Genomic DNA, 27,712 nt, shown 5'->3' with positions numbered 1-27,712 from the left:
TAACAATAAACTCGTCATCATCAAAGCCTTACCTAAAAATTGTGTCAGCTGAACAAAACAACAAAATCAGTTCATCACCGACTCGTTTAGTATGTTTTAACTAAGAAAACACAAGTGGAATTCCAAATTAACTAATTTTTGAACGAATCTGTTTACTGAGATTCTTCTTCAGTTCACAAACTCTACTTCTGTCAATGGAGTTCCAGCATGAAGTTGAAGGGCAGTTTCACCAACCACCTGTGGACATCAGATATAAAGCAACATTTAGCAAGAAAAACTGAGTAAATAATCAAATTATCGATAAGAAAGAATCGAAATAAATATATATATATACACGTGTGGATCACATGAAGCGATCATAACCTATTGTTGTAGATCTCACCTAGCAAATCCCTGAGAATAATCAACTCAATCTAATGATTATAACCATAGCTTGGTTCTGATGGTCACAAACATCTGTTCAACTTGATCACTTAATCTAGATATTTTTCGACGAGAAATTCTCTTCTTTTTTTATAAGTGCAAATTCTCTATTAAATTTGTTTGTGTTCATTGAAGATCTCAAAATAGAATACGATATTTATAGATCACTTTTGGTAGCATGGTTAAGAAGCGACTCTGCAGATTTTGCCTCTTTACAGTAAGTTGGTTTGTTGCAAAATGACTAATTTAGAAAGAGTAGCACACCAGAAAGGTATCCCATTCTTATAACAACGTTAGGTGTCTATGTGGCACATTTTTGTTGGTGTTCAAACACATTGAGCTGCGTGCCCGGCTTGGTTAAGAGCCCTAGGTGTTTCAAACTCCAACAAAAAAGTAGACACCTAACCTTTACTACAGGAGTGGGGCACCGTACTGGATCCTCGGTCACTTGGAAAACCTTCTACTTGAAAAAATAACTTCTATTTAAATCATGGATTCTCACAATAAGTTGGGGTCCACAGTTGTGTTTCAATCCACGTTTCCAACAATAATAACATTGGATAACAATGGTAGATCTAATGTCCATTCTACCTTTTAGAAAGAAAAAACAAAGATAAGGTTTCACAAAAGACTTCCAAAAAAAAAAAAAAAAACCCAAGGAGTGAAGGATGATAAATAGGATCTTCAAGATTTGGGTCATCCTTTCTTCATTTTTTTGCATGTCCTCTTCAGTTTTCCAAAACACATCCTTGATGGCATGCCCCTTAACTTCATTCTCATTTCTTTTAATTCGGATTGTAATCAGCCACATTGAACATGCCCGAACTAACTATGACTTTCTTTTATTATTTTATTGTTTTATTGTTTATTAGATCTATTTCTACCTGTTATTTTAAATGTCTTAAAGTCTTTACACTCTTCACCTCAACAATTGTCATTTCAATTACACTCGATCTATTAACATATAAATTCCATATGTACTAAAGCGGTTTATGTCTTCTACATGTTTTAACTTGATTTCAATTGGCTCTTCCCTTTTCATCTTTGTACTGTTTGATACTCATTTCAACGTTTGAATGCTTGGTATAGTCATTTTACTTTGGATTTTCATCTCAAGCGACCCTTTTAAAAGTGCGATATATTAAGTCAATATAATGCTGAAATTTTGGTTAGGCAATCTGGATTATACATCTAGAAGCACCACGTGTATTGCAGATGTAACTGTTGATGGATATTGGGTTCATGTAATTTGCCTATATTAATGTGAATAACATGTTTGTCTTGGTCAATGTAGATATGGATATTTGACTTCATATAGGCATCTCAAAGGTTAGTTTGGATTTCCATCTCAAGCGTTCCCTTTAGAAGCACCACATATTAAGTCAATTTAATGCTGAAATTTGATGTGAATTACATGTTTGTCTTGGTCAATGTATATATGGATTTTAGTGTGGTTTGTGTTTTCTCTCTAGAACAAATCTAGATTCATAAGAGTAGTTATGTAAATAATACATGTATTATACATTGGTATATGCTTGAACCATGAATTTGGTGTTATCCTGGAGTGACAATGTTACAGGCATCTATTATTGTGCTTTCAAACCATGGATACAGTTGATAGAAGGCGAAAGGGAATATATGAAAGCATGGAAGGAAAGGGGAAGAGTATGTGAAGGAACAGGGAAAAGAATATGTGGAAGTGTACTCACGCTTAATCCAGTTATCCAGCAGTGTTCGAGGCTTTCAATCAAAGTTTGATATTAGAGGTAAAAAAAATATTTGAATATTAGATCCGATAGAGAAACAAGATTCGTTTAACCCACCCCACCCAAGGCTTTGAAGATGATAATAGATTATATCTCATTCAACTGAACACCATGCATCTTCCTAATACCTGTTAATTTGGTTAGACATTTTATTTTTGAATTGAGATTGGATCTAGTAGTTAAGGCCATTGGCACTCTAATCTGATCTAATAAATTTTCAACATGTAAGGAACACATGCACAAAAGTGGATGACCCGTGCCTTAGTGTGTGTGTGTGTGCGTGTTTAGGATAGGATATCATGTTCCCATCCCAAATAGTCGGGATAGAGCATGAAAATGATGGGTCAAAAGAAAGTTTCGAATTTAGGACGAGTTTTGGATTCTAATTCACCCTAGCGGTGGCTCATCAATTTAACGGTCCACAGTAGATTGATTGTAAATCCAGCCACATGTCAGAAGAGTAGTGAGAGGCTAGTGAACATGAATTTGGCTATCAAGGGCATCAAAATATTTCTTTTTTTTTCATTTCTCTTCAATTTGTTTAGATACAGGTGTCAACATTTCAAGTGCTTATGAACATAAAATAAACTTTCACATCTACTATTTTTTTTTTCTTTGCTAGGTTAACTTTGACCTCTAATATGAATCACGATGAAGTGTGTATTTTTTTATGAACCATATTTAATAGAATATGTGTATGAAAGCCTTCTATTTAAAAGATAAAAAAGTACAAAAGAGTACAAACACCTTAAGGAGTATAATAAACTCAATAACCAAAGCATGATTGAAGCCATGCTTTCTAATTTGCATAAAATATTTGGTAGAAACATTAACTAGCATCTCCAATTCAAACATAAATATTTTAACAACAAACCAGTGAAATATATGCTATTTATAGGATACATGAAATGATACAGTTATGCCTTAAAATAGATATAGATAATTAAACACAACCATATTGATCAAATACACAAGAATCTACAAAGTTTATAAAGTACCTGAGCCATAGTTCTGTAAGCATGTTCGGTAACCCCAGCAACATGAGGTGTTATTAGGACATTCTGAAACTTCAAAATTGGATCATCTGGATCAAATGGTTCGCTCCAAGCAACGTCAATGCCAAGGCCACCCAAGTGGCCTGACTTAAGGTGACAAGCAACGTCTTCGTAGTCTAGGAGACCTCCTCGAGCAATATTTACCAAAAGTGCACCCTTTAAAACAAAGAAGAATATAATAGAAAATGAATGAAGATGGTAAAAATGTTGGTTATTGGTATTCTCCAGATCCAAAACCTAGGGATACATTCAGACAAAGTGACATTCCCAGGCATGCTTAGAAAAAGCTGTATGGGCATATTATGAAGTTTCGCATATTGACGTAAGAAAATATAATTGACGTGCTATTGGGAAAGTTTTGAATGGCCCCTCAACGATGAAGGATATTCATTTCACCTTTTTAGTGGATTTTCTATACTAGTAGGGATTCCTTTTAATTTTGTTGGTTAACAATAAGAATGATGGCGATACACAGTATTCAGGACAGAGTCCCAAGAAAATATTTTGACAATAAGGGCATGCACAAGGGAGTGGTTACTAGCCTGTTACAGTGTTTTACAATGTATTTGGCCCACCTAGGTTTGTGTCTAAACTAAGACACATTTTTTGCTACCAATGGATGTACAAGCGAGCAAAGAAGGAGAATTGAAGAATATAGAAGTCGGGTAGCGTTCAATGGCAAACATTTTGGCAAACACATTTTTCAAAACATGGGTTAGAGGTCTTGGAATGGGCTGATTTTTGGTGAGGATGATCTCTACGGTGAGGAGATCATCATCACCAAAAATCAGCCCATTCCAAAACTTCTAACCCCATCAAAAATGGTTTACAAAAAATGGACGGTCCACAATTTTTCAACTTGTAAACTGGGGCTAGAAGTTTTGGAATGAGCTGATTTTTGGTGAGGATGATCTCCTCACCGTAGAGATCATCCTCACCAAAAATCAGCCCATTCCAAGACCTCTAACCCATGTTTTGAAAAAGTGTTTGCCAAAATGTTTGCCATTGAACGGGACCCATAGAAGTCAATTTGAGAAAACAAAGCCAAATCAAAGAAGAAAGCATGTTCTGATCACTCTGAGGATAGAGTGATCGCTATGATCATAGAGCGACCAATCGATCATCTTTTTAGCCCATTTTTCTGATTTTTTGTAATTTTGATCCCCCTTAGAGCCATCAGAACATGCTTTCTTCTTTGATTTGGCTTTGTTTTCTCAAATTGATTTATGCATTCTTTAATTATCCTTCTTTGCTCGCTTGTACATCCATTGGTGGCCAAAAATGTGCCTTAGTTTAGACAAACCTAGGTGGGCCAAATATATTGTACAACATACAGAGACATGCACGTGTCTAATATATTATTTTTTTGTTTTAACTTTCCCGAACAAATTCTTAATTTTCTTCACCAAAATCAAACTGCACAAAAATATTTAAACCATATTCTTTTTCCATTACTAGTGCCTTTTTCTATAATAGGGAAAAATAAGAAATGCTTGAGCGCCAAGCTTTTAAATTAAGCTCGTTTGAGGAGGATAAAGATATTTGAGATAAAATCAACGAACTCTCAAATAAGCTAGCAAGCCCCAAGATCGATATGTTGTTATGTTCGCTAAAAAAATACCTTGTTTATTTTGTTGGACTTGAATCAAGCAATTGAGGCAGCATGCATTATTGGATTAAAGTTAAACTTGGAAAATATAATATGGGAAGCAATAAATGCACTTAAATAATAAATTGCAAATTTCTATGTCATAGACATCATATAATCAGCAAATTGTTTTGAAATTCTGCGTTGAATCAAGACAGGTTGATTGTGAATCATCAAAAAGAACTCTAATGCATTTTCTCATTTCTTTATTTTATTTGTATATTTTCTTCATCTATTTATTTTTTCTTTTAAATTTCTATAGAATATGTAAAGCTTTTTTATTAATTTCAAAGGCTTACAGCTATTACTGCCTAGAGGTTTATGCTTCGCTCAATGAAGGCAAATACTCATATATGCCTCGAATTTTTAATAACATTGATTGCACTAAAGGAAAAAACCAAGCTTCCTAGTCCCCAAAAAAAAGGAACTAGTAGTAAAGCAGTTTATAGACAACAAACCTTTCGCATCGATGACAGGAATTTCTTGTTCACTATGCCAGCCTAAAACCACAATGTGCATGAATGTCAGACAGCAACAAAAGTATCATGCCGTGCACAAGAAGATAAAAAGGGAAAAGAGAAAAGGGAGCAGAGACTGACAGTTTCACTGTTCAAAGACAAGCAAATCACAACTAAATCGGCCTCTCTGGCAAGTTCATAAAGATCTTCGTGAGTACCCTTCTTATCAACCAAACCATCAACGACATCACTTACAATGCTTGAGGCTTGAGATCTAACGCAATAACCTAAGAGATATTGAATAAACAGCATAATACCTTTTTATAGATAATGCAGGAGATTGAATAAAAGAACTGAAGATAATGCAAAAAAATTCTTCACAGCTATATTGAAACTTATTGCCTTATCCAGATCTATGTTACCTGGTTCGTCAGTTCGATCGGTTCGGAGTTCGTGGTTCACCAATCTAAAATGAACACGGTTCGTAGCGGTGGGTAGAGAATATTCATTTCTGGGTTAGATCGATTTGCTAGCTTGGTTCACTTGTGCATATATATAACTCAAGTATACAAGTTCTAAATTTTAAATATGAATAATGAAAAAAATAAAAATCAATTAAAAAAATATTTGGTTCGCCGAATTTCATGCTTTGGTTCGCCAAACCCAACCAAAATTCGGTGGGTTCGTGGTTTGCTGTTTTGACGAACCCAATACAAACCATACCGGCAAACTGGTTCACTTCGTACCGGTTCATGGTTCGGACTAGTAGAAACGAATTGGGTAACATAGATCCAGACTATTAAAATATTTCTTCCATACCATTCGGCTGACAAGAATTTGGCGAATTTGCAGCCCAACTTCGTTTTGTCGCGATGATTTTTACACCAAAAGGTCTCAAGCGCCTTGCCAAATCAATCCCAATGTGTCCAAATCCCACAATAAATACCTGCACAAAATAATTGAACCTTTTCTGTAAAATAGTTCAATAAAATCTTGTGAAATTAGATAATATCTGAGAATATAACAGTCCTTAGAAGCATATTGTCATTCATATATAATTACAGTATGTATCTAAGTTACATGGACAAGACTTATTGAAAAAAAAAAAAAAAAACCAAAGAGTTGCATGGACAAGGGCAAGTTACATATATTACAGTATAATATTCTAATTCTATTGAACTCAAAAGTCTGTTTGGAACTTAACTACTTAAGAATTAGTGTGTGGAAGGTGGATTACACCTACTTTCAGAAGTCAATTTTTATGGGAACCAAGTCAAGAAACGAATCTAGCTTCAGCACCCACTTACCAGAACTCTTTAGATTTTTTTTCAAGGCCACAAATTGGGATAGGGATGGGCACTTAAATAACTCCAGAGAGATAGGATAAATTCTAAAGGAGAAAAATACAATTTCTCACTTCAGGGAGAAAATTTTCTCCTCTGCAGTTTCTACATATACCAAAAACTACTCATTTCTCTTTCTATTTCGGTTTAGATCTTCGACCAGAATTTCTACAACACATCCAAGGTCTGCTTGGTTCGCGTAGTTGTACTTCTGAAGTTCAATTTCTCAGAGTTGACAGTGAGAGTTAATTACAGATCCAATGTTTGGTTGACTGTGAGAATTCATCCTGGAGCTGCAGAGGAACTTCAGTAGCCTTCGTGGCCCACCAACATCGAGTGGTGCAGATCCACGGGCTACTAGTATGATTTCTTTATTTATCAGTTGGGGAATAAAAGATGTTTGGTAGAAGTTGAGTTCGGGTTTTTTTTTTTTTTATCGATAGTTCGGGTTTCAATCAGTATATCAAGATATAGTCGGATGATGATAGTGATCACAATCATCATCATCGTTGTCGTCATAATGATATTAATAATAATAATCACAATCATTTGTTTTCTTATACGGGGCCCTAGGATGAGTTATCAATTATGAAGCAGTAGGTTGTCAACTCTCACCTCATTGGTGAAGAGTTGTAGCTCCTTAACAAAATGATAGTTACAAAGAGCTGGAGAATCACAACTTTCTGAAGATGGACATTCTAAACATGCATGAATATAGCAACTTCAGAAAATTACTAACTTTCACCCCCCAATTCTGATTCCAAACAGGCCCCTAGAGAAGTTTAGTTTTGATTTTTTGTGACATCGAACTGTTTTGCATGATCATGGGTACACAGCCTACACAGTTGTCAAATTTTGTAAAATAATATATATATATATATATTTGTATATGGTCAGGTTCCGGTGACACATGAAGAATTACGCATGGAAAAAACACATGATCCCAACCATGTAAAGATAAAATCCAACCTCGAGATACAAATCCTTGAGATACATATAAATACTTACCATTGGATTTCGTGTTCACATAGTCGGGATCATGTCTTTTCTCATGAGTCATTTTTCATGAGTTACTAGAAGCCAACCCATTTATATATATTATACAAAAGAAAACTTGTCACTCCCTAAAATTCGAACCTTGATCTGATCCACAACCCGATTCAAGATCCTAATTTAGGGGTATGAAAGGAATTAAGAACCATTGGTTATTATTAGATAAAGTTTAAGAAAAAGGAAAAACAAAGTTATTAGACGTTAAATCTTTTCAATAAGAGTAATATCATCCTAACATCCAATCAAAACATCAAGTGAAGGAACACCTACTGGGTACTCATTACATTCAAACCAAAATAAAATAAAACCATTATGAGTTTGAAACTTAACGAGGCTAAACAACTAAATAATAAATAAATAAAAATTAGGTCCTCTGATGATTCTACATTTCCATCGTCCAGCAATCATGATATTGTCAAGCAATCAAGTCATTCCAGAATAATCAATGCATGCAATGATGGCCAATTTTCTCACCGGCTTGACTACAACCATCATCGCCGATTTTCCAAACAGTTTGATCAAACTCTTTATTTCAAAAATGCAAAACCTTCTTCAAGGGCCTTTTAGGTCTTTCATCAAAAGACCTATGTCCTAACTTGCTTAGTTCATCATTCCAAAACATGTATATGATCATGCAATTTCACATTCATTTTCTAAAAGATCATATTAAATATTCCATGAAGTTTCAACATAAATATTATCATGTTAAACTAAAAGTCATAAATAAAGATTACATGACTACTAATGGTGGCCAAGATACCCTAATAGAATCTTAACGTCTCTCTCATCCCAAAGATTTTTTAAATTTAAATAAAAAAAATTACAAAAATTAAAAATTAAAACATCACAACATTCAAGAAACAAGAAAAACTAACAGGAAAACCTAGCATTGCAAGTTGACTTCATTGTATAAAAAAAACTATTTAATTTTTTCTAATACGTTTCCAAAATAGAAAACTTTCAAGGCTTTTCTAACGATATATGGATCGTTAGAACTAGTAACGAAGCTTCAGCGAATTTTACAGCAAAAAGGTATCCCTGCCTCAAAAAACAAAAATCAGCAAAAAGGCCGTGCATTGCAAGACTCTTTCTCCACAGAAAAATATTTTATTATATTTTTCCTATAAAGAGGAATTCCTGGGCTTTCCAATGATATATGGATTGTCAAAAACAGACAAGTAACGAGTCATCAACATATTTGACAAGTTAACCCAACAAATCTACTTCGATTGATGAGAAACATAGATTCTTAAAAAAATACGGAATTTTCCTAAATTCAATTTATACAAAATAGAACCTAATTATTTTATAATATAAAATAAGGAATTAAAATCACTAAATATTAAAATAAAAACATTAAAATAATTAAAATAAACCTTATAATTATAAATACGGAATAGAGGCATCCGAACAAGAAAAGAAATTCAAAGACTCAAAATCGAAATCGAAACTGACTTGAGAACAACTAGAAATAACAATTATCCACATATAATGATCTTTAATCAATATATTTCATCAAGAAAAAAAAAACCATAAACCCAAGAAATTTGTGTGGATCGATTTGACCTAAATCGATCCATCGAAGTTGACTCTTGAATAAAAGAAAAGATTACCTGATTTTTCGCTTCTTCAACTTGCTACGGTAGAGTTTAAATCATTGAAAAAAAATCATAGTTCTTCTTTCCCCCAAATCAAAATTTCGACTCTAGCTAAAGTTTTCGAAAAAGAAAAAAAAAAAGATTTGAAAATCCTTCTTTTTAAATCCACAACTAATTGAAGTGACAAAAACTTCTTCTCCAAGCAAAAAATCCTTTTTTCTCTTGTTGATACGTACGAAGAAAAAAAAAATTCCAATTTTCTTCTCATTATAAACCCTAGATTTTTTTTATCCAAGGGTTAAGTTTAAGTGAGTGATCTTCTAGTCAACTTATAATTCTCCACAAAAATCTTCTACACACTTTTACGTACATACACCTCATAAAATCCTTAGACTTAACAAATTACTCTAAAAGTTCACATTATTTACACCTGTACCACCACCAATTAATTATAAAACAAAAGCCCAAAAATACCCTTGATTTTTACATTAAAGACTTCGGACAAAGCTTAGTCTTGGCACAACGTTCCATCCACAGACCAATAGACAATCAGAGAAAGTGATCCAAATGCTGGAAGACTTCAAGCATGTGCCTTAGACTTGAAGAGTTGTTATAGGGAGCACTTATCGTTGATAGAGTTCGCATATAACAATAATTTAAAGGCAGGCGTTGGGATAGCATTTTACGAGGCATTATACGGGAGGCCTTGCAAATTGCATTCATTTTAAATCAAAGCAAATTCAGGAGACGACCGAGAAGATTCAAGACCAAATGATCACGATGTAGGATCGTCAAAAGAGCCATGAAAACTGTAAAAGGTGATCATTGGAGTTCAATATTAGAGGCCCACATGTATTATTTTATTTATTTTTTTGTAGTTTCCACTGCATAAAGGTCTTGCTCATTTTGACAAGTAGGGGAAGCTTGTACCAAGTTATATCAAATTGTTTGAGATTCTCTAGAGTATAAGAGTAATAGTATTCCGTTGGCAAACCACCTCAACTATTAGGAGTACACAATGTATTTCACGTATCCATGCTGTGAAAGTGCCTTTTGGACCAAACTCACATCATCTAACGGCAAGAAATCCAAATCAGAGAAGATGCAATTTATAAAGCACAACCAATTCGAATTGTGAATACCAAGGAACAAGTTCTTTGCGCCAGGATATATATATATATGAAGTCTTTAACGAAAGAATCAAGGGTATTTTTGGGCCTTTGTTTTACAATTAATTGGTGGTAGCATAGATTTGTAAATAATAAGAACTTTTAGAATAATTAATTAAGTCTAAGGGTTTGAGAAATTTTAGGTGTATCATGTACGTAAAAAGGAGATTTTTGGGAAGAAATCTACGTTGACTAGAAGATCTCTCACTTAAACTTAACCCTCCAATCAAAAATCGAGGGCTTACAATTTGAGAAGGAAAAAAAGGGTCTTTCATACATATCAACAAGAGATAATGGGATATTTTTCTTGTAGAAGAAGTCTCTATTAGTTCAATTAGTTACAAATTATTTTAAAAACAAATGGGGTTTTCAAAATATTTTTTCCTTTTTGGAGAACTTTAGCTAGAGTCGGAACTTTAATTTGGGGGGAAGAACTATGAAATTTTTTTCAACGATTTAAACTCTACCGTAAAAAATTCGATTGGAGAAGAACAAAATAAGGTAATCTTACTTTTAATCAAGAATCAACTTGGATGGATCGATTTAGATCAAATCGATCCACACAAATTTCTAGGATTTATTTTTTCTATTTTTTTGGTGAAATAGATTGATTAAAGATCATTGTAAGAGGATAATCTTTATTTCTAGTTGATGGGGACATCAGAGTTCACCTATTTGGTTCATGTTTTAGTTTTAGTTTTAGTATTTTATTTTAATTATTAGGCTTTAGTTATGGGTCTATTTCATTTTTTTATAGAAGTTTATTATTAGGTTAGTTTAGGAATTTGATTCAAGTCTAGGTACTATTAATGTCATTTTTATTTATACTTTATTTTGAGGGGATCAAATTTATCATATTATATTGATTTTGGTGTCGTTTGAGAGGTTATTCAGTTACCTCTCCAACGAGCCCAAGATTTTGCGATTCCAATGAGTTTTGATAAAGTTATGGTAAAATACTAGTAGGATATTAGTTTTACACGGGATTTACATCTCAAGATTAGACGTGTCAATTTTTTTATAATTTTATAATTAAGATTTTGAGTCTAGCCTATATATATGGCTCTTGTAATTGATTTCAAAGATGGTTGATGAATAAATAACTAAATAATAGAATTGTTTTCTTGTTTTGAATATTGGTGCATTCAATGAGGTTGATGCCATGGAAATCATTGGGGTGATTCCAAGGTAAATATATTGTTTTCTTTAATCTTTTTATTATTTTGAATCTCCTTCCTCAATCCATCTTTTCTACAATTTTTTGTTTCTTTGAGAGAAATCAAGAAATCTTGAAACCAATCTATAAACTATATTTTCTTGATTTTTCAAGATATCTTGAATTCTTGATTTTTTTTTTAATTTTGATTCTTGAATTCCTCAATTCTTTAACTTTAATTCTTGAATCTTGATTTCTTGAAAATCATTTTCCTCAACCCTTAATCATTTCCCCATTCTCTTAATCTTTAATCCTTACCCTACAAACCTTAATCTTTAACCATTTCGTCATCCAAATCTTTTTTGTGCATATCCTATTGTAGCCCAATCCCAAACCAGATTTTTCCTAATCCCCCCCCCCTATTTTGTCTTTTTCCTTATCATGCTATATCACTAGTAGTTCTCAAGTCCATTTCAGTTTCAATTTAGAGTCCTAGAAAAAAAATTCTTATTTGGATGCCTCTATTTCGTATTTATAATTATAATGTCTATTTTAATTAATTTAATATTTTTATTTCAATATTTAGTAACTTTAATTCTTTATTTTATATTTTAAAATAATTAGGTTTTATTTTCTACAAATCGAATTTAGGAAAACCCATCTTGAAAAATCTATGTTTCTGGTTAACTTGTAAAATAGGTCGAGGACTCATTACTTATCTATTTTCGACGATCCATGTATTGTCAGAAAGCCCAGGAAGTCCTCTTTACAGGAAAAATATCAGAAAAATATAATAAAATATTTTCTGTGGAGAAACAATCTTGCGATGCACAACTGTTTTGCTGATTTTCATTTTTCGAGGCAGTACAACAGTGCTGACTTGTAAAATTTGTCTAAGCTTCGTTAGTAGTCCATTTGCGACGATCCATATATCATTAGAAAGCCTTGAAATTCATATATTTTGGAAAAATATTATATATATATATATATATATACAACGAAGTCAGCTTGCAAGGCTGTCATGTTAGTTTTTTTCGTGTTTCTTGAATGTTGGGTTGTTCTAATTTTTTTTTTTGGTTCTTATTTTTTTATTTAAATAAAATAAAATAAAATAAATCCTTGGGATAAGAGAGACTAAGATTCTATTAGGCCAGTTTGGCCACCATTAGTAGTCGTGTAATCTTTATTTATGTAATTATTTTGTATAAAAAATCGAGAAGGCACAAAAAAGGGAGAAGGAATCAAATTTCATTAGCAAATTCCAACGTTAAGGCAGGTTCTCATGACACATTTATTTATATATACGTCGTAAATAAAAATTATGTATATAACATGATTATATGTTTCATATATGCCTATTGATAAATGGCGTGGGATTTAAATGTTCGGTAATTCTTTGTTATAAATTTATGTATGCCATAATAATGTTTATGTTTAAACTGCATGGAAAGTTTAATCTGATATTTTAAAAGATGAATGTGAAATTGCATGATCATATACATATTTTGGAATGATGAACTAAGCAAGTCAGGACATAGGTCCTTGGGTAAAAGACTTGAAAGGCCCTCAAGGAAGGTTATGTGTTTTGGAACAGAGGGTTTAACCGAGCTGTTGGGAAAATCAGTGATGCTAGTTAGGGCCAAGTCGGTGGAAAAATTGGTATTATTTATATTCTGGAATCATATAATCATGTTATATACATTAATTATTCTGGAAAATCGGTGATGTTGGTATCATTAATTATTCTGGAATGACTTGTATACTTGACAATAACATGATCGTATACTCTTTTTTTATTTATATGTATATATGCATAGATGTTAGTATAGTGTTGACTTTCCTGCAAGCTTTAGCTTACCGACTCTATCAAAAAAATATTTCAGATAAATGAGCATTGAGGATGGGGTTGGACGATGAAAATACAAAGTCATCAATGAACCTAGTTTATAGTTATCTATTATGTAGTTGTTTAGTCCCTTTAGGATTCAAATTTTGAATGGTTTATTTTATTTTTCTATACTTCGGTTTGAATGTAACAAGTACCCAATAGGTGTTACTACACTTGATGTTTTGATTGGGTTCCAAAATGATACTCCTCTTATTGATAAGCATTAGTTTTATTTACTTTTTATTCTTTTTGTATAAACTTTAGTTGATACTAACCAATGGTTTTTTAGTTCATTTCATACCCCTAAATTCGGATCTGGAACTGGGCTGTGGGACGGATCAAGGTTCGAATTTTAGGGTGTTACAATGGTTCTTAATTCCTTGCATACCCCTAAATTAGGATCTTGAACTAGGCCGTGGGTCAGATCAAGGTTCAAATTTTAGGGTGACATAACTTCAATTGGAAATAGTAGAGCACATAATCTATTATAAATGCTAATCAATATTTTACAGCAAGGAAAGAAAAAGAATTAAGGTGTAGCAAAATAACCGAGTGATCCCCAAATAATAGTAGTTGGGAAATCACAATAAGTGTAAGTGGACCGAATTGTACAAAAAACGAACCAACTGTCACAGCCCTTGTAGGAACGACAGCCTTTGAATAAATGAATTGGAAATGATTAACGAATTTTTGAATCTTACCAGGCTAAGGGATGCAAATAGAAAATTCACAAGCAAGAGTGAAATAGTCTTTTTGTACTTTTGGAACTCTTTCCCAAACCTTCATAATTATCTTTCCATTATTAATTTTTTCATATTTTACCTAAATTTATTTGAATAAATTTCATTTTATAATCTGTACTATAAAATTTAAAATAAAATAAACACCTACATAAACTTCCAGGAAGTTGTCCCTACAGTGTAAATATGTAATGTCACAAAATAGACATGTAGAATAAAAATAAAAGCATTTATAGGAAACATCTACTGATGAAGCTTAGGAAATGAAATCTCACTGTTTTTCCAAGTAAGGTTTCTCCAGTTGGCTCCCCTAGTCTTTTCTGTTTTACAACAATTTCCATCTCCTTCTGCAAATGTAACATAATATTGAAATAAAATAAAAACCTATTTCCATAAAATGACACGACTTGAAGTAAGAAAAAAGTGCAATGAGAGATGAGAACAATTGATGTTGCATTAAGATAGTTACTAATTGGCACAAAGAGCTCAAAGAAGGTGGCCATCTCCCTCTGTTTCTTTCCACCTTTTTGGAGGCTTTTAGTTTATCAATTAATAGTGTAAAAATGGAAGATCACGGAGAAGAATCGTTTGGACCCTCCAGAGCAACTCATATCCCACCTTCAATTTTCTACTCACAAATGTTTTTTTCTTCTTTTTGTTTGTTTCCTTGTTGTTTTGGGTTGGTCCCCTCGACCCCCTTGTTTTTTCACTCTCTTATCAATAAATTTATCTTCACCAATCAAAAAAGAAATTCTACTCACAAACTCAAGTTTTGCAGAGCTACTAAAGTTCAAGCATACAATTAAGACTCATTTTGGTTGGTTCCCGGCCCACATATTAATCTAAGGAAGAACAAAGTTCTAAGAGTCAAAAAAATCTATAATTTTAAGAAGATTGCATCTAACTTGGGTTTTAAGGTAGGCAAACTTTAGACAATCTATTGCCTTTATTTCCCTTGGAGCCAGACCCCTCCAAAAGACAATTCAAAACTTAAAATGATATAAAACTATCATGAGAGATAATTATCGATCAAAATCAATCTAGGGGCCTGTAATTTAGAAAATGGATAAGGGATTGGCATCATAGAAGACAAGGTATGTAATGACCTGAAATCCTAAAATGTATCTCAAGGAAAGAATTTTAGATCCGTGCATTGATTTAAAAGTTATCAAATCCTCGAGTTTCGCATTAGATATTTTTCCAATAGGTAAACGACACCTTAGAGACGTAATTTGAGGAAACCGATCATACCATTAGATTCGTGTCGAAAAATCATCCGAAATAGAGTATAAGTTTGTCCAATTCGGCATTCGGGAAAAACAATTCCCAAAATGACAAGTATGTCCCAACTTAAGTGATATAAATATCTAAATTCTATTAGAAAAATCAGATTTTTCTTATTCTCCTCTCCAAACAAATCTCAACCCTTTTCCTTCAATATTTGAAACTCAGATCTACACTAAACGAGAACGATCCGAGCTTAGGCGCAAGAAGGAAAGTTGTTCCTCTCGTTGAGGGTTACGCGTGGACGCAAAGAAATCTGATTTTCGCCGGAAGAAAAATTTGAAGATTGGCCGGAGGCGATTTTAAACTCCGTTCAACCGTTGAAAATAGCTTGAAGTAGGTTGCCTTCCCTTCTACCTTCTAGTTATGCGATAATTTCATAGAAAATCCATATGATTATTGATAAATCGATTGTTTCATTAAGTTTATACATATTTGAACAATTTGAATCATGTTTGCATGCTTATTTATGATTGGTTTTAGTTCATTTGATGTAATATAATCATTTTATAGTTAATATGATATTTGGATCGATTTTGGTCGAGTTTCGACGAAAAATCAGCAATTCGGAAAAGTATCCGAATGTTGAGTTTGGTTCTAATTTGTTTTGTGTTGCTTCCATATAGTATGTATACCCATTTCCTACATTTATTTCATTAAAAACAATTACGTATTACTTTAAGTTCTTTAATAAATAAATAAATAGTTCATTTTCAATTTCGACTTTGAAAAAATTATTTTTCAACACTTAGTTAAATTTGCATAGATTTCCAGCTTTTATGTCTTATGATTTTATCTTCGTTTTCGAGTCTTTCTACTCAACCAAAACCATCGAATGGAATTGGTTGATGCTCTATGGATTTCGAATTTCTTTAAAAGTAAAATTACTTTGATAGATATGTAGGAAATTAGATGATAGATTGATCGATTTAATCGATGGATGGATAGAGAGAACGTATGTTCTCGACTGATTGATGGGACAGTGCCTCCAGTTCTACGTAGTGGCCATGCCACGTAAAACGTGATAGATAGATAGAGGGATGAGATGGTTGATGGATGGATATGACAGATAAATGTCACTGGAGGGCACTACCAGATTTTGTTTGTATTTTCGATTAAAAGAAATGATATATTATATACAAAATAAATTATTTTGTTTACCAGTAAAGATTTGTAGAAAACCCATAAAGAGTGACGCGTTGCTATGTATCCGGAAGCGGCGAGTCAATCTAGGATAACACTAGATGTCGTATGCTCTTCGGTAGTATGGGATACCTTAGAGCATATTACAGCTTATGAAATCCGGGAATTTCTCCTACTTATTTCCTGGGAAACGTTGTGTGTAAAGGCGGTCTCTGTATAGTGTAGAGCTAGGCGGGGTTCACATGCATTGCCTCTTGATAGGCTTCGACGCGAGGGGTCTCCTGGGCTAGTTAGTGATCACTATTAGTCTGTAGTCGTCAAACGGTCGACCTCACCGTTAGTTGAACTCAGTATTGGGTTCTTGGTCAACGGCCAGTCTGAGCCGGATAAATGGTCATCCAACCGTGGTATGCTCGACCGGCCACAAAATCAGATTATAACGATGGGATTCCACATCGGAGGTTAAGTTTGGAATATCGTATTGCCATAACCGAGGCGATTATATCGACGTGTTCCTCTGCTCTCTTATCGATTACACCGCCGTGTTCTTATTATGTATCTTTTTCTTATTTTGTAATGATTGATAGATGTTTTCATTTAAAAGATGCATATGTTACTTTAAATGATAGAAATGATAGGTTGAAATTATTTAACTGTTTATTGAATATGCTTAGACATTTATCGTATGTTACATTATGAAAAACTTACATTATTTAACTGTTCAACTGATTACTCGTGCAAGTATGACTCGTTGTTAGAACGGCGTTTATCCTGCTAAGTAACATTCCCCTATTACTCACCCTATCCTTCCCCTTTCAGATTATTCAACTTTTGAAGAACCGTTCTTTGAGGAGTCTTTTGAGGAGGTCCTCGAGGAGGATCAGATTGATGTCTTGTCGCCGCCATGTCTTTGAGGACTAGTAGAGGATCTTAGCGGTTTTTGGTTGTAGATAAGAAACATGGTAGTTTAGAAATTTTTGTAACCTGATGAATTATGAGATTAAAGATCTTGACTTATATCAGTGTTTGTCGATTTCTTCTGTTTACTCTAGACTCTCGTATAGATGTTAGTTAAATGTTTATTCCGCTGCGTATATTTTCTTTTCATAAGTATTATTATTTATGAATGTTCTGTCAGATTGTGTGATTGATTACCTCACACCTCGAGATTCTGACTGATGAATCATAGGGATTCGTGTTGGGATTTCGGGGCGTGACAAGGTACTTCTGAAGAAGGATGAAGAGCAACTTTGATCTAGAGTGTGCTATCTTGTTTGCCAGTTTATTTTATGTCACTCGTTTGGTCTCACTTCTTATTGCTCCATGTATATGGGACTCTACCTCACTCGGTCCTAGGTCTCTTTGAAAGTTCATCCTCTCACGATTTAAGTACTAAAGGTGGAATATTTTGGACCATTTTATCATTTGCAGTGTATTGGAATATTTGGAAAAAGAGGAATGTTGGTCTTTGAAGTCAAGAAAGGAATACCAACGCATTAATCCTCAAAACATCTTTTATTTCTCATTCAATGAAATCTTTTTATCTATCAAATATAGGTATTGCATAGTTAAATGAACCGGAGTGTTACACATCATGACAAGGAAACCTCCACATTAGGCTCTGCTGGGAAAATGGACTCGAAGATTTGGAGATGAGGAATCTAGCTCTAAAGATAAAAGTTTGAGTGCAATGAGTTAGGATGGGAGAGTAGTTCTAAAGCCTTGTTGGCCGTAGATTTAGAGGATGAATTTTTTTGAAGATTAATTCCATTTGCGACATGTTGGGGCCTACAACATAAGCGAAATAAAACAATTTTTTTTTCTTTAGGGAATTAGAGTTAAATCTAAGAAGTTATCAAAAACAACTCTTAGGGTAGGGGCTTATTCTTTGAGGTTTTTGTTTTTAGGTGAAAATGCATCATGTCAATGGCCGATAGGATGGCTAAGAGGATGGCTGTGCCAATGGCCCATACGATGGCAGTGCGGATGCACGTGGCGTTGCCTTAGGCCGAGAGGATGGCAGTTCACTAACTCTGGCACTTGGGCATTTTTTTCGCTCGTCTTCATACCGCATGCCCAGTCACGAGCACCACACATCAAGACTTCGTCGTTGCCGAAATTTTTTTAACCTATAGTGCGTCTCCCATGGCAGGGGTATCGAGTGCAAGGGTAAAGGGTCCATAGCCCCCGTCCCAGCCATTAGGCAGTCCATTGTCCCAGCCATTGTCCCAGCCATCGTCCCAACCATTGGGCAGGCCAACTGTGTGGATGGCCGAGAGGATGGTTGTGCTAATGGCTAAGTGAGCGGCTATGTGGATGGCCGAGTGGATGGCTGAGAGGATGGCTGTGCCAATGGCTGGGATGGCTGTGTGGATGGCTGAGTGAACGACCGAGAGGATGGTTGTGCCAATGGCTGTGTGGATGGCTGTGTGAATGGTCAAGAGGATGGCTGTGCCAATTGGGATGATTAAATATTTATGCTCGTCATCTTATAATATATAGACATTTACGTGACTGATCATAAATTAATTATTTTTTGTTATATTTATGACGTTTTTTTATATTTTTTAATTAATATATAATTTAATTATTAATTTTTTTATGATAAAATATTCCAATTTTTTGCCCATAGCTTTAGGACATTTTATAAGACACTCAATAATTTTTGGGGGATTTTTCTTACTTTTTGTATATTTTTAATTAATTTTAATGAATATAATATTATTAATAAATAATTTTATTATATAAAATATTCCAATTTTCCCCCCCAAAATTTTAGCATAATTTATTGGACACTTCACAATTTTTGGGGATTTTTCTGAAATTTTTAGTATTTTTCATTAATGTTTAATGAAATTAATTAATTAAAAATAATTTAAAAGGTAAAAAATTTTAATTTTAATTTTTAAAAATTCTTAATATCATATACTTTCATATAAAAAAAATATCGGGGTCCCAATGTTATCTATTAAGAAAAAAAGGCCCAGTATGACCGGCCTCTACTTTTGATGTTTCCTTCTAGAAACCAAGGAAAGACTTAGCATACTCTTTAAAAAGGGGGGAGATTGCTTGAGGGTTGGACATGGGCATTGCCAAGGCAGGCCATGAGCACAGCCAAGGGCAAGCACGTGGGCATGCCATCCACTCGGCCATTGAGCAAGCCATCCGCTCAGCCACAGGGCAGGCCATCCTCTCTCTCTCTCTCTCTCTCTCTCTCTCTCTCTCTCTCTCTCACACACACACACACACACACAAGAACTATCACAAAAACTGTCATTTTTCCTGAAAATTCAACAAATAAGGAGTTACCCGATTAACCAGGCAAATCGGAAATTCAGCGAATCACCAAAAGAGAGGAGTTTGATTTTATTTATATATTTTTTTTAATTCTTTTAGAACTCAAAAGAAACAATGACACTACAAGACAACAACTTTGACTGGTCGGTGGAGTTTAGGAGGAAAAATACATATAGTGAGACGCCCGCTTTATTGATAGTAATTAGGATGCTTAAAAAGGAAATGTCTAAAGGTATTTTAGTATTTAGGTATATTGGAAGAAGCATTTTTCCTCCATTTTTTGAATGCTGAGAAGGAAGAAGGTGAGTTTTTTTTGTTCATTTTCCACCATTTATTTTCTGAACCTCTCTACAGCATCAGATCCCATCCCTCCTACTTTGGCAGACTTTCTACGCCAGCAGAAACAGCCACAAAATTGAAATTTTACAACCCCCCCCCCCCCCGCCCCCCTTTTCCCCACACACACAAGGTTTTAGTTAACTATGTAGGAGTAGATGATGATGATTGGATTGGAAGTAACGTACTTGCTTCCGGAGAAGGCCCAACATCAGATATATGGCCATTTCTGCACATGATGCTGAATTTCCAGAAGCATTGCCAGGAATTTTAGCAACTTTGATTCCACACCTTGTAGCAGCATCAATATCAACACCTAGAAGAGATAATTGATGCAGTCATGCACATAGCTCTGATAGTGGATAGGTTGAGTGTGTCAAAGGAAAACAGATGCAATATGCAGACAAAAGAGAATTGTAGAAAGTCCATTCAAGTTATAATGAATAATAAACAATACTGAAAACAAACCTTCCAGCCCAACTCCAAACTGCATGATAAGCTTCATTTGATTTGCACAAGCAATGACTTCTGAATCAAGACGCCGGTTTTTCACTACACAAATATGGTAGTTGGCAATAACGTCCGGCACAACATCAAGGGGAACATCATCAACCTGAAAATTTGAAGTCAATTGCTCAATAGATCATTATTGCAACAACAATATTTCAATCCAAAACAAAACTTTAATGTAGCAAAACTGACTGAAACTTCAACTCAGAACTACTCAATGTGGGAACAGAGCACATGAACATGAATCAAATTTTTGTTCTGTTTCAGAATGTTTTGGCAGAACAATCCAATTTTGGCCAAGACCAGAACAAACCAAAACATCAAATGTTTCGGGAATGTTTTGGATTGTCTCAGAATGTTTCGTTAAAAACCATCTCAGTTTTTCTCGTGACCAGAACATTGCCTCAAGAAGAGATTTCAAGTCTTGCATTCAATAAAAAGTTTAATCTAATCTTTTTGTAATCACATGAAAATAAAAAATGAGAGGCAATACAGCATATAGCATAAGAATGGGTGTCTAATCCTTTCTTTTTGCAATGAGAATGGGAGGCAATACATTGCCTCGAGAAGAGATTTCAAGTCATGCATTCAATAAAAAGTTTAATCTAATCTTTTTGCATTCAAGTGAAAATAAAAAATGAGAGGCAATACAGCATATAGCAAAAGAATGGGAGTCTTTGAACAAGTGAGCATCTGAGCATAATCATAAAAAACAGAGGAACCAGTGTTTCAAAACCTAGATTGGTCAAGGAACCGGCTCCTACAGCAGCTCAGGCTACCTTTTGACCCAAAAAAAAGACCTCAAAACCGAGACATTCAGTTAAACCGTTAACACAGTCAACATGCAGGTCTGACCATATCAACCTGACCTACCATTGAGCTAATATTAGCATGAGCTATACATGCATGCTATCTTAATCTTGAAGTACTCTTGAGAGTAATCGCCCCAAAATGTGGAAAATTTAAATATAAAAAAAAATAAAAAAAAATAAAAGTTCAAGAGTTAATATGATTCCAAGTAACTGTAAATTGTCATTTTGTCACACAAGTGTTCCGGATGCCAAGGTCGTCACAATTCATAATACACATCTGACAAAATTTTGCCTTAGACCTATAAATAAAAGCATTGCATGGTAATTACTATCCACCTAAAACAGGCATTTTGCTTCCCCTCCAGAAAATCGTTAACAGAAAACAAACAGCAAGATAGAAAACAATACCATGAGATAAGACAAAAAAAAAGTATTTCAGCTACCAAATGTACATGTAATATAAGCCACACTGACATGGAAATGCATACTTGATATTTTAAGACAAAGATTTAATCATATTCTCTAGATAAATCAACAAACTTGGATCCAATAAAAGATGGAAATAAGGTAGCCAAGCAACATACTTGGATAAATGGATAGTTCCGCAGATAATCCCTCGTGTAATTATGAGAAGCAGGGAAATGAGGCCCACAAAAGAGCACACGTGTGATGTTGCTATCACTGTTTTCAACCATTTTCTCGGCCTTCCTTGAGAAATCTGCGCTGGAAGACCTCAATGCTTAAACAAGATGTATTCAAAAAATGAATTTCTTACACTTAAGAAACAATGAAATCCTTTTGAACCCCATTGTACAATCGGTGGGTTCTGCTCTCGTGCTGTGGTAGACACATCAAGCTACCAGTATAACAGCATTTTAAACACACTTGAGCAATGGAAAGTTGAATATAATCCCCTCAGTTCCACTACTTGGGCAGCACAAAATATGACAAGGACAGTAGGGTGTATATGACCATCCTACACCTTTAATCAAGCATGTAGCGATTTAGTGATGCCGCATACAATAAGTTGAAGAATATTGGTGCCACTGTCTGCCTTTTATTATTTTCTAAAATTGATGCTCAACAGGTGACATAGCCATAGCTTTAGCACCGAGTGACACAAGTGTCACACAATGCTTTCATTTCTTCGCATGGTGTAACACTGGCAGCACAATCACAAAAATGTTGGTAGGAGTTTTCACCAACAATAACATTATCTAATGTTTTGGTCCTTACCATTCCCAATGAGCAGAAACTATACGTATATAAAGGGGCAATCCTAAACATACAAAATAAAATAAAATAATAGGCCTGATTAACTCATGGTTCCAATCAACACTTGAGCACCGACAACACTATTTATGCATATTTCAAGATAGTGCCGCTATAAGCCATGCTGATCGAGCGTCATCATGCCTAACGAGTCTAACTCCTAGAAAATATTGAAAAGTGAAAGAGGAAATAAACGATGAAACAGGGAAGTGAAGTTTTGGTTAAGAACTTCAATTCCTCATATTATATGAGAGAGGAAGAAAAGGTTTGAAAAAATCAAGTCTTTTGGCATACACCTCCAGTTTATTTGATCTCAATAGCAAATAAAAGATGAATATGCTCTTAGCACCTTCTGTACAAATCACACATAAAAAGATCGAATTCTGACCTCAATACATCTCTATCTATTATAATGATGGAAACTGAAAATTCATGTTGGTAAAAGGTGATAAATGTCATCCATATCTACCAGATGTAGCCAAGAATGCTAATGTGTTCAAGCTTTGCTAGCCTCAACCATATACCTATGTTGCAGCAATTTGAAGAAAAAATAGTCTAAATTTCCGGACAGAATCTTCGCTGTCTTTGTTCACTGCAACCATTATTCATCAGCTACTTCATTGCCCCGTCCAAGATGTTGATTCGTCTTCATTGACAAAATAAGCTTTCAATTTACTAAGATATAACACTTTCCTAAAAGTTCACCTTTAAATATAGTATAGTGCCAACCAAAGCTACTAAAGAACAAGAGCAATCAAAGGCAATGAGATTATGATATGCGGATCTTAATATTCCCAGCAAACCCACACCCACATGATAGGATTTCATGGGGAAAAAAATGTTGAGGATGAATCGATGAGCATATTGGATATTGCATGAATTATTCCACGATACAATTTCTCATTTCGTGATGAATTATTAGTTATCCAATAAGTTCTAAAAATTTGCTTGTTTCTCTTCTCAACAAACCAGTGTTTATGTCAGCATATGCATCTAGCCATCTTAGATTGAGACACTTCATATAGGAAACAATGTGTCATGCCCTCAATTTAGGACCTAGATTTTCCCAAATCTAAAGGGCGGAAATCTCAAATCTCCAAAATCTTAAGTACAATATAAATTTTCTTTCAAAAATATCAACAGAATCTCCCCTAAAAATTGGACGTATGAAAACTTTTCACTTGTATAGACATCATTGTATAATCAAAATCCATATATCCATTGTATTCCAACCACCATATCATATCAAGTATACATATATCATTTATTAACACCCCCCAAACCATCTCGATCACTTGGTTTACATTAGAGCACTCCATACCAGTGCCTTTATAGGCCTTCCTTGAACATGCCCAAACCATCTCGATCATCATTCCATTATTTTATTTCCTATGGAGCATATTTATGAATTCCCTTGAATGTACTCAATTATCTCTTTTTAAATTATGTATTTAATACCAAATTCTATGGAGCATATTTATGAACACACCCCCCATCTAATTTCTTCTCCAAACCATTGTATCTAATATACCCTTTTCATATCCTTCATTGTCTTTATTTGATCCCCATTCCAATTAAAATTCTTTCTCCATTTGGAATTGTATGTAATAGCCATCCAACTTTTCTCAAATATGTCGCTAGGTACTCCCATTTAGTCCTCCTACATGAGGTGCATAAGCTCTCACATAATGTTAACTTCTCCAATCCATAGACTATTTTAATAGACTTATGATCTGGTTGCAAGCAATTAAAGCAACATTTCTACCTTCAATCCTATGCACAATAATGTCTAAGGGTAGACTCAAACTTTAGGCATTGGTCTCCTCTTCCTTTGGTGCAAGGTATCAACGAGTTTAAAAAGATTTTTTTTTTTTTAGGATTTCCTTGTCCGGTGGGTAAGTTTCTGCACTATTTCAGATCAGTAGTCTCTTTATTGTGCATGTGCCTTTTTTCTTAGTTGTTCTTTTCTGGATCGGTCACCTCAACCTTCCACTTCTTTGTTGTATTGTTGTTTCCTCTTATCAATCAAAAAAAAAATCATCCCTTTAATTTTTAACATAAAGTTGGAATACCATCAAACACTTCCCACATAAGCATGTTTATGTTCATGATCTGAAGGAGCTTAAGGGGAGTCTTTTTTGAGGATTTTATGGGTAGATGGGAGTGGGTATGTTCTTTAGCTCCATTATAAGTAGTCGTTTCTTGTTTAGTCGGGGGTGGGTCTGTTCCTTAGTTCCCATTTAAGTAGTTGTATCTTTATGTACCTTCTTTGTTGGTCACCTCGACCACCTTAATAGAATTTTGGATTTATCTATCAAAAAAATTTTGAAAAGTAAATCAAATAGAAAGAGGAGGGCGGGGGGGTGAAATACAATGAACACTAGAACTAGAATAATGGAAAATGTATTCTAAAGAGATGACCATGGTTCAAAATTTCGTGTCATCCCGTAATGTTTTTGGTGGTACATTACAGTTTCAGTCGAGACAAACACAAAACATTGAACGTTTTGAAAATGTTTCAGAATGTTTTGAATGTATCAGAGTGTTTCGGTCAAGACCATCTCAATTTTTCTCCTGACTGAAACATTGTATCCAAATGAGATTTTCTTGTATGATATATCTGCATTAAAATTCATCCTTTATTTTTATTTTTTACATAAAATTGGAACACCATTAAACACTTCCCACATGACCATGTTGATGTTCACAATCTAAATTTGAAAAGTAAAATTAAAGAAACAAAAAAAAATGAAAAATTGAAAAATGCAAGTAACATTAGAATAACAGAACACGTAATGAATCCATGACCATGAGAAGTAGAAGATAAATAGATAGCTATTCAGAAACCCTAGAAATCAAAGAGAACAAGATACAAATCAAATGACAAGAACCAAAAATTCAAACAACGAAAACACTAGAAATCGAAGAGAGATTATTAGAATCAGTGATTCTATGTTTTGGGGGCTGTTACCTGCGAAGAAATCTAACTGCAGAAATGGCAAGGTTTGGGAGATTAGATCCCCCAAATCTTTTCTTACTTGAAAAAACCCTAAGAAACATTATTTTTTTTTACGTTGACGGATATAGTTACCACCATAGTATTGTTCACTGTACCATTTCTTCGTACTGACTTTGAACTCAGAAGGCTGCATCAAACTGTTGATACCTCCCTTTCAGCATGTGACATGTGCGCTAATCGAGCAAAAAGTTGGAAAATGCTCGAGGGACACTAAAATTCACAATGTTGACGTGGTTTTTCGTCGAGATACGAGTGAAAAGCATCTATGGTTCTGTGTGCACTTCCACCTCGGCAATGTGTGAAACGATGTCAATTGTAATGTCACTCCAGCACGACTCAAAAAAGTTATGAGTAGTTCTAAATTGACTACCTCTGACATTGTGTTGACATGGCGGTCGACGAAAAATCATTGATTTTTTCTTGGGATATAAAGAAAAAATCTATGATTCTCTACCCACTGCCACATCAACACAATGTCAAAGATAGTCAATTCAGCATTTTCATGCCATCTATATAAGAGTTGTCGTAGAGTGAATGACTGCATAGGACACTGAGCTGATGTGGAGGTGTTGACAAAATTATAGGTGTTTTACCTCAAGTTCTATGTACACCTCCTCCTCAACTCAGTGTCTTACACAGTATCCTTTGCAAAAACTGAAGCATTTTCCTCTATATAGGGAACAACTACTTGCATCTCATATGAAAGGATTGTACCAATCACTTGAAAAATTCATCTTGCACGCCATTAATGTGATTGCTCTTATAAAGAAAAGAAAAAATGTTGCACTCCTCCCTCATGGTTTAAGATCGGTTTGACGTTTTTTCTTGTTTATGGACAAGACTGAGTTCTTTCGGATGAGTCAACCTGTATCATGAGATAAACCCTTAACTTGGTTAATTATTATTTATTCATATATAAATAATTATAGATTTTTTTTATAAAATAAGGTAGATTTGAAGATGTTTAGTCATAAAATCATATTTTTTTTTTACATAATATGTGTTTAAATTCCTTAAAAAAAAATTAAATTATATAAAATCCCGGTTGACTTGGACAAGATTTTGAAAATCTTGTCCGGGTCTATCCATGTTGTTTATAGACGATACCAAGATGACTTAAATGAGTCATCTCGATCTCGAACGAGATTTAAAACCATGTCCCTCCTCCTTTCCTTAGTAAAGGAAAATATCTAATTTCAATAATTAACTGTTGAAATTAGATATTTTAAAACAGTAATCCATTATATGAATTGCATGCCCAACTGTTATGGGATCAATGGCTTAGTTCCATAGTTCAGATGGTTTGATGCATTGCAAAACAACTCTTGTCAAGAAAAATAGAAATAATTAATAGAGATAAATAGTACTCCTTGTTGACCATTAAGCCCAGCTTACCCATAAAAATAAAAATGTTGTACAATTTTCTCTGTCATAAGTCAAAACATAATCTTTGGAATAATACTAGAATGACATTAAAATTTACATCGATTCACTCTGTTGATGTGGATGTGTATATGGAACCATAGATGTTTTTCATCAAAATACGAGTGGAAAGTATATATGACTCCACATCAGCAAACTGTGAATCGATGTAAATTTTGCAGTCACTTAGGCACAACTCTAATATTTAAATTCTCAAATACTTGAATTTTTTATTTATTTTTAAGTAGTTAAGTGTTAAAGAATAAGATGCGTGAGATACACTGTATCATTGTTAGTGTATCTTATAAAAAATGGAAGAT

General features: G+C 34.1%; 1 protein-coding gene across 2 annotated transcripts; it reads right to left on the bottom strand.

Annotated features, from left to right (window-relative positions):
• LOC147404329 (D-isomer specific 2-hydroxyacid dehydrogenase family protein) lies at positions 1-26,077 on the bottom strand. 2 transcript variants are annotated; one of them, XM_086440249.1, is made up of 10 exons: positions 25,923-26,077; positions 22,264-22,397; positions 20,826-20,970; positions 20,546-20,673; positions 14,573-14,644; positions 6,170-6,296; positions 5,492-5,637; positions 5,351-5,392; positions 3,188-3,400; positions 1-237 (listed from the first exon to the last, which is right to left on the bottom strand). In XM_086440249.1, the coding sequence occupies exons 2-10, from the start codon at positions 22,372-22,374 to the stop codon at positions 169-171; spliced, it is 1,053 nt and encodes a 350-aa protein (XP_086296375.1). In that variant the 5' UTR covers positions 22,375-22,397; positions 25,923-26,077; the 3' UTR covers positions 1-168. The 2 variants fall into 2 exon arrangements, with proteins under 2 accessions (XP_086296375.1, XP_086296374.1); XM_086440248.1 differs by having other exon boundaries at positions 22,264-22,402; positions 25,923-26,076.
• Between the last annotated feature and the right edge of the window lie 1,635 nt (positions 26,078-27,712).

This window comes from Akebia trifoliata, chromosome 4 (genome assembly GCF_017979445.1).
Source record: "Akebia trifoliata isolate Shusen 1 chromosome 4, ASM1797944v1, whole genome shotgun sequence".
In the NCBI taxonomy this organism is placed as follows: domain Eukaryota; kingdom Viridiplantae; phylum Streptophyta; class Magnoliopsida; order Ranunculales; family Lardizabalaceae; genus Akebia; species Akebia trifoliata.
Note: the sequence above shows the minus strand (reverse complement) of the source record. Positions and strands in the feature narration are given on the sequence as shown.

Bases quoted from the DNA above. Each gene is read 5' to 3' on its own strand.
- LOC147404329 (XM_086440248.1), bottom strand. From the start codon at position 26,011: ATGTTTCTTAGGGTTTTTTCAAGTAAGAAAAGATTTGGGGGATCTAAT. The intron at 20,971-22,263 runs GTATGTTGCTTG...TCAAATTTTCAG, and splicing joins GGAACTATCCATTTATCCAA to GTTGATGATGTTCCCCTTGA. The intron at 20,674-20,825 runs GTTTGTTTTCAG...TATCTCTTCTAG, and splicing joins GTTTGGAGTTGGGCTGGAAG to GTGTTGATATTGATGCTGCT.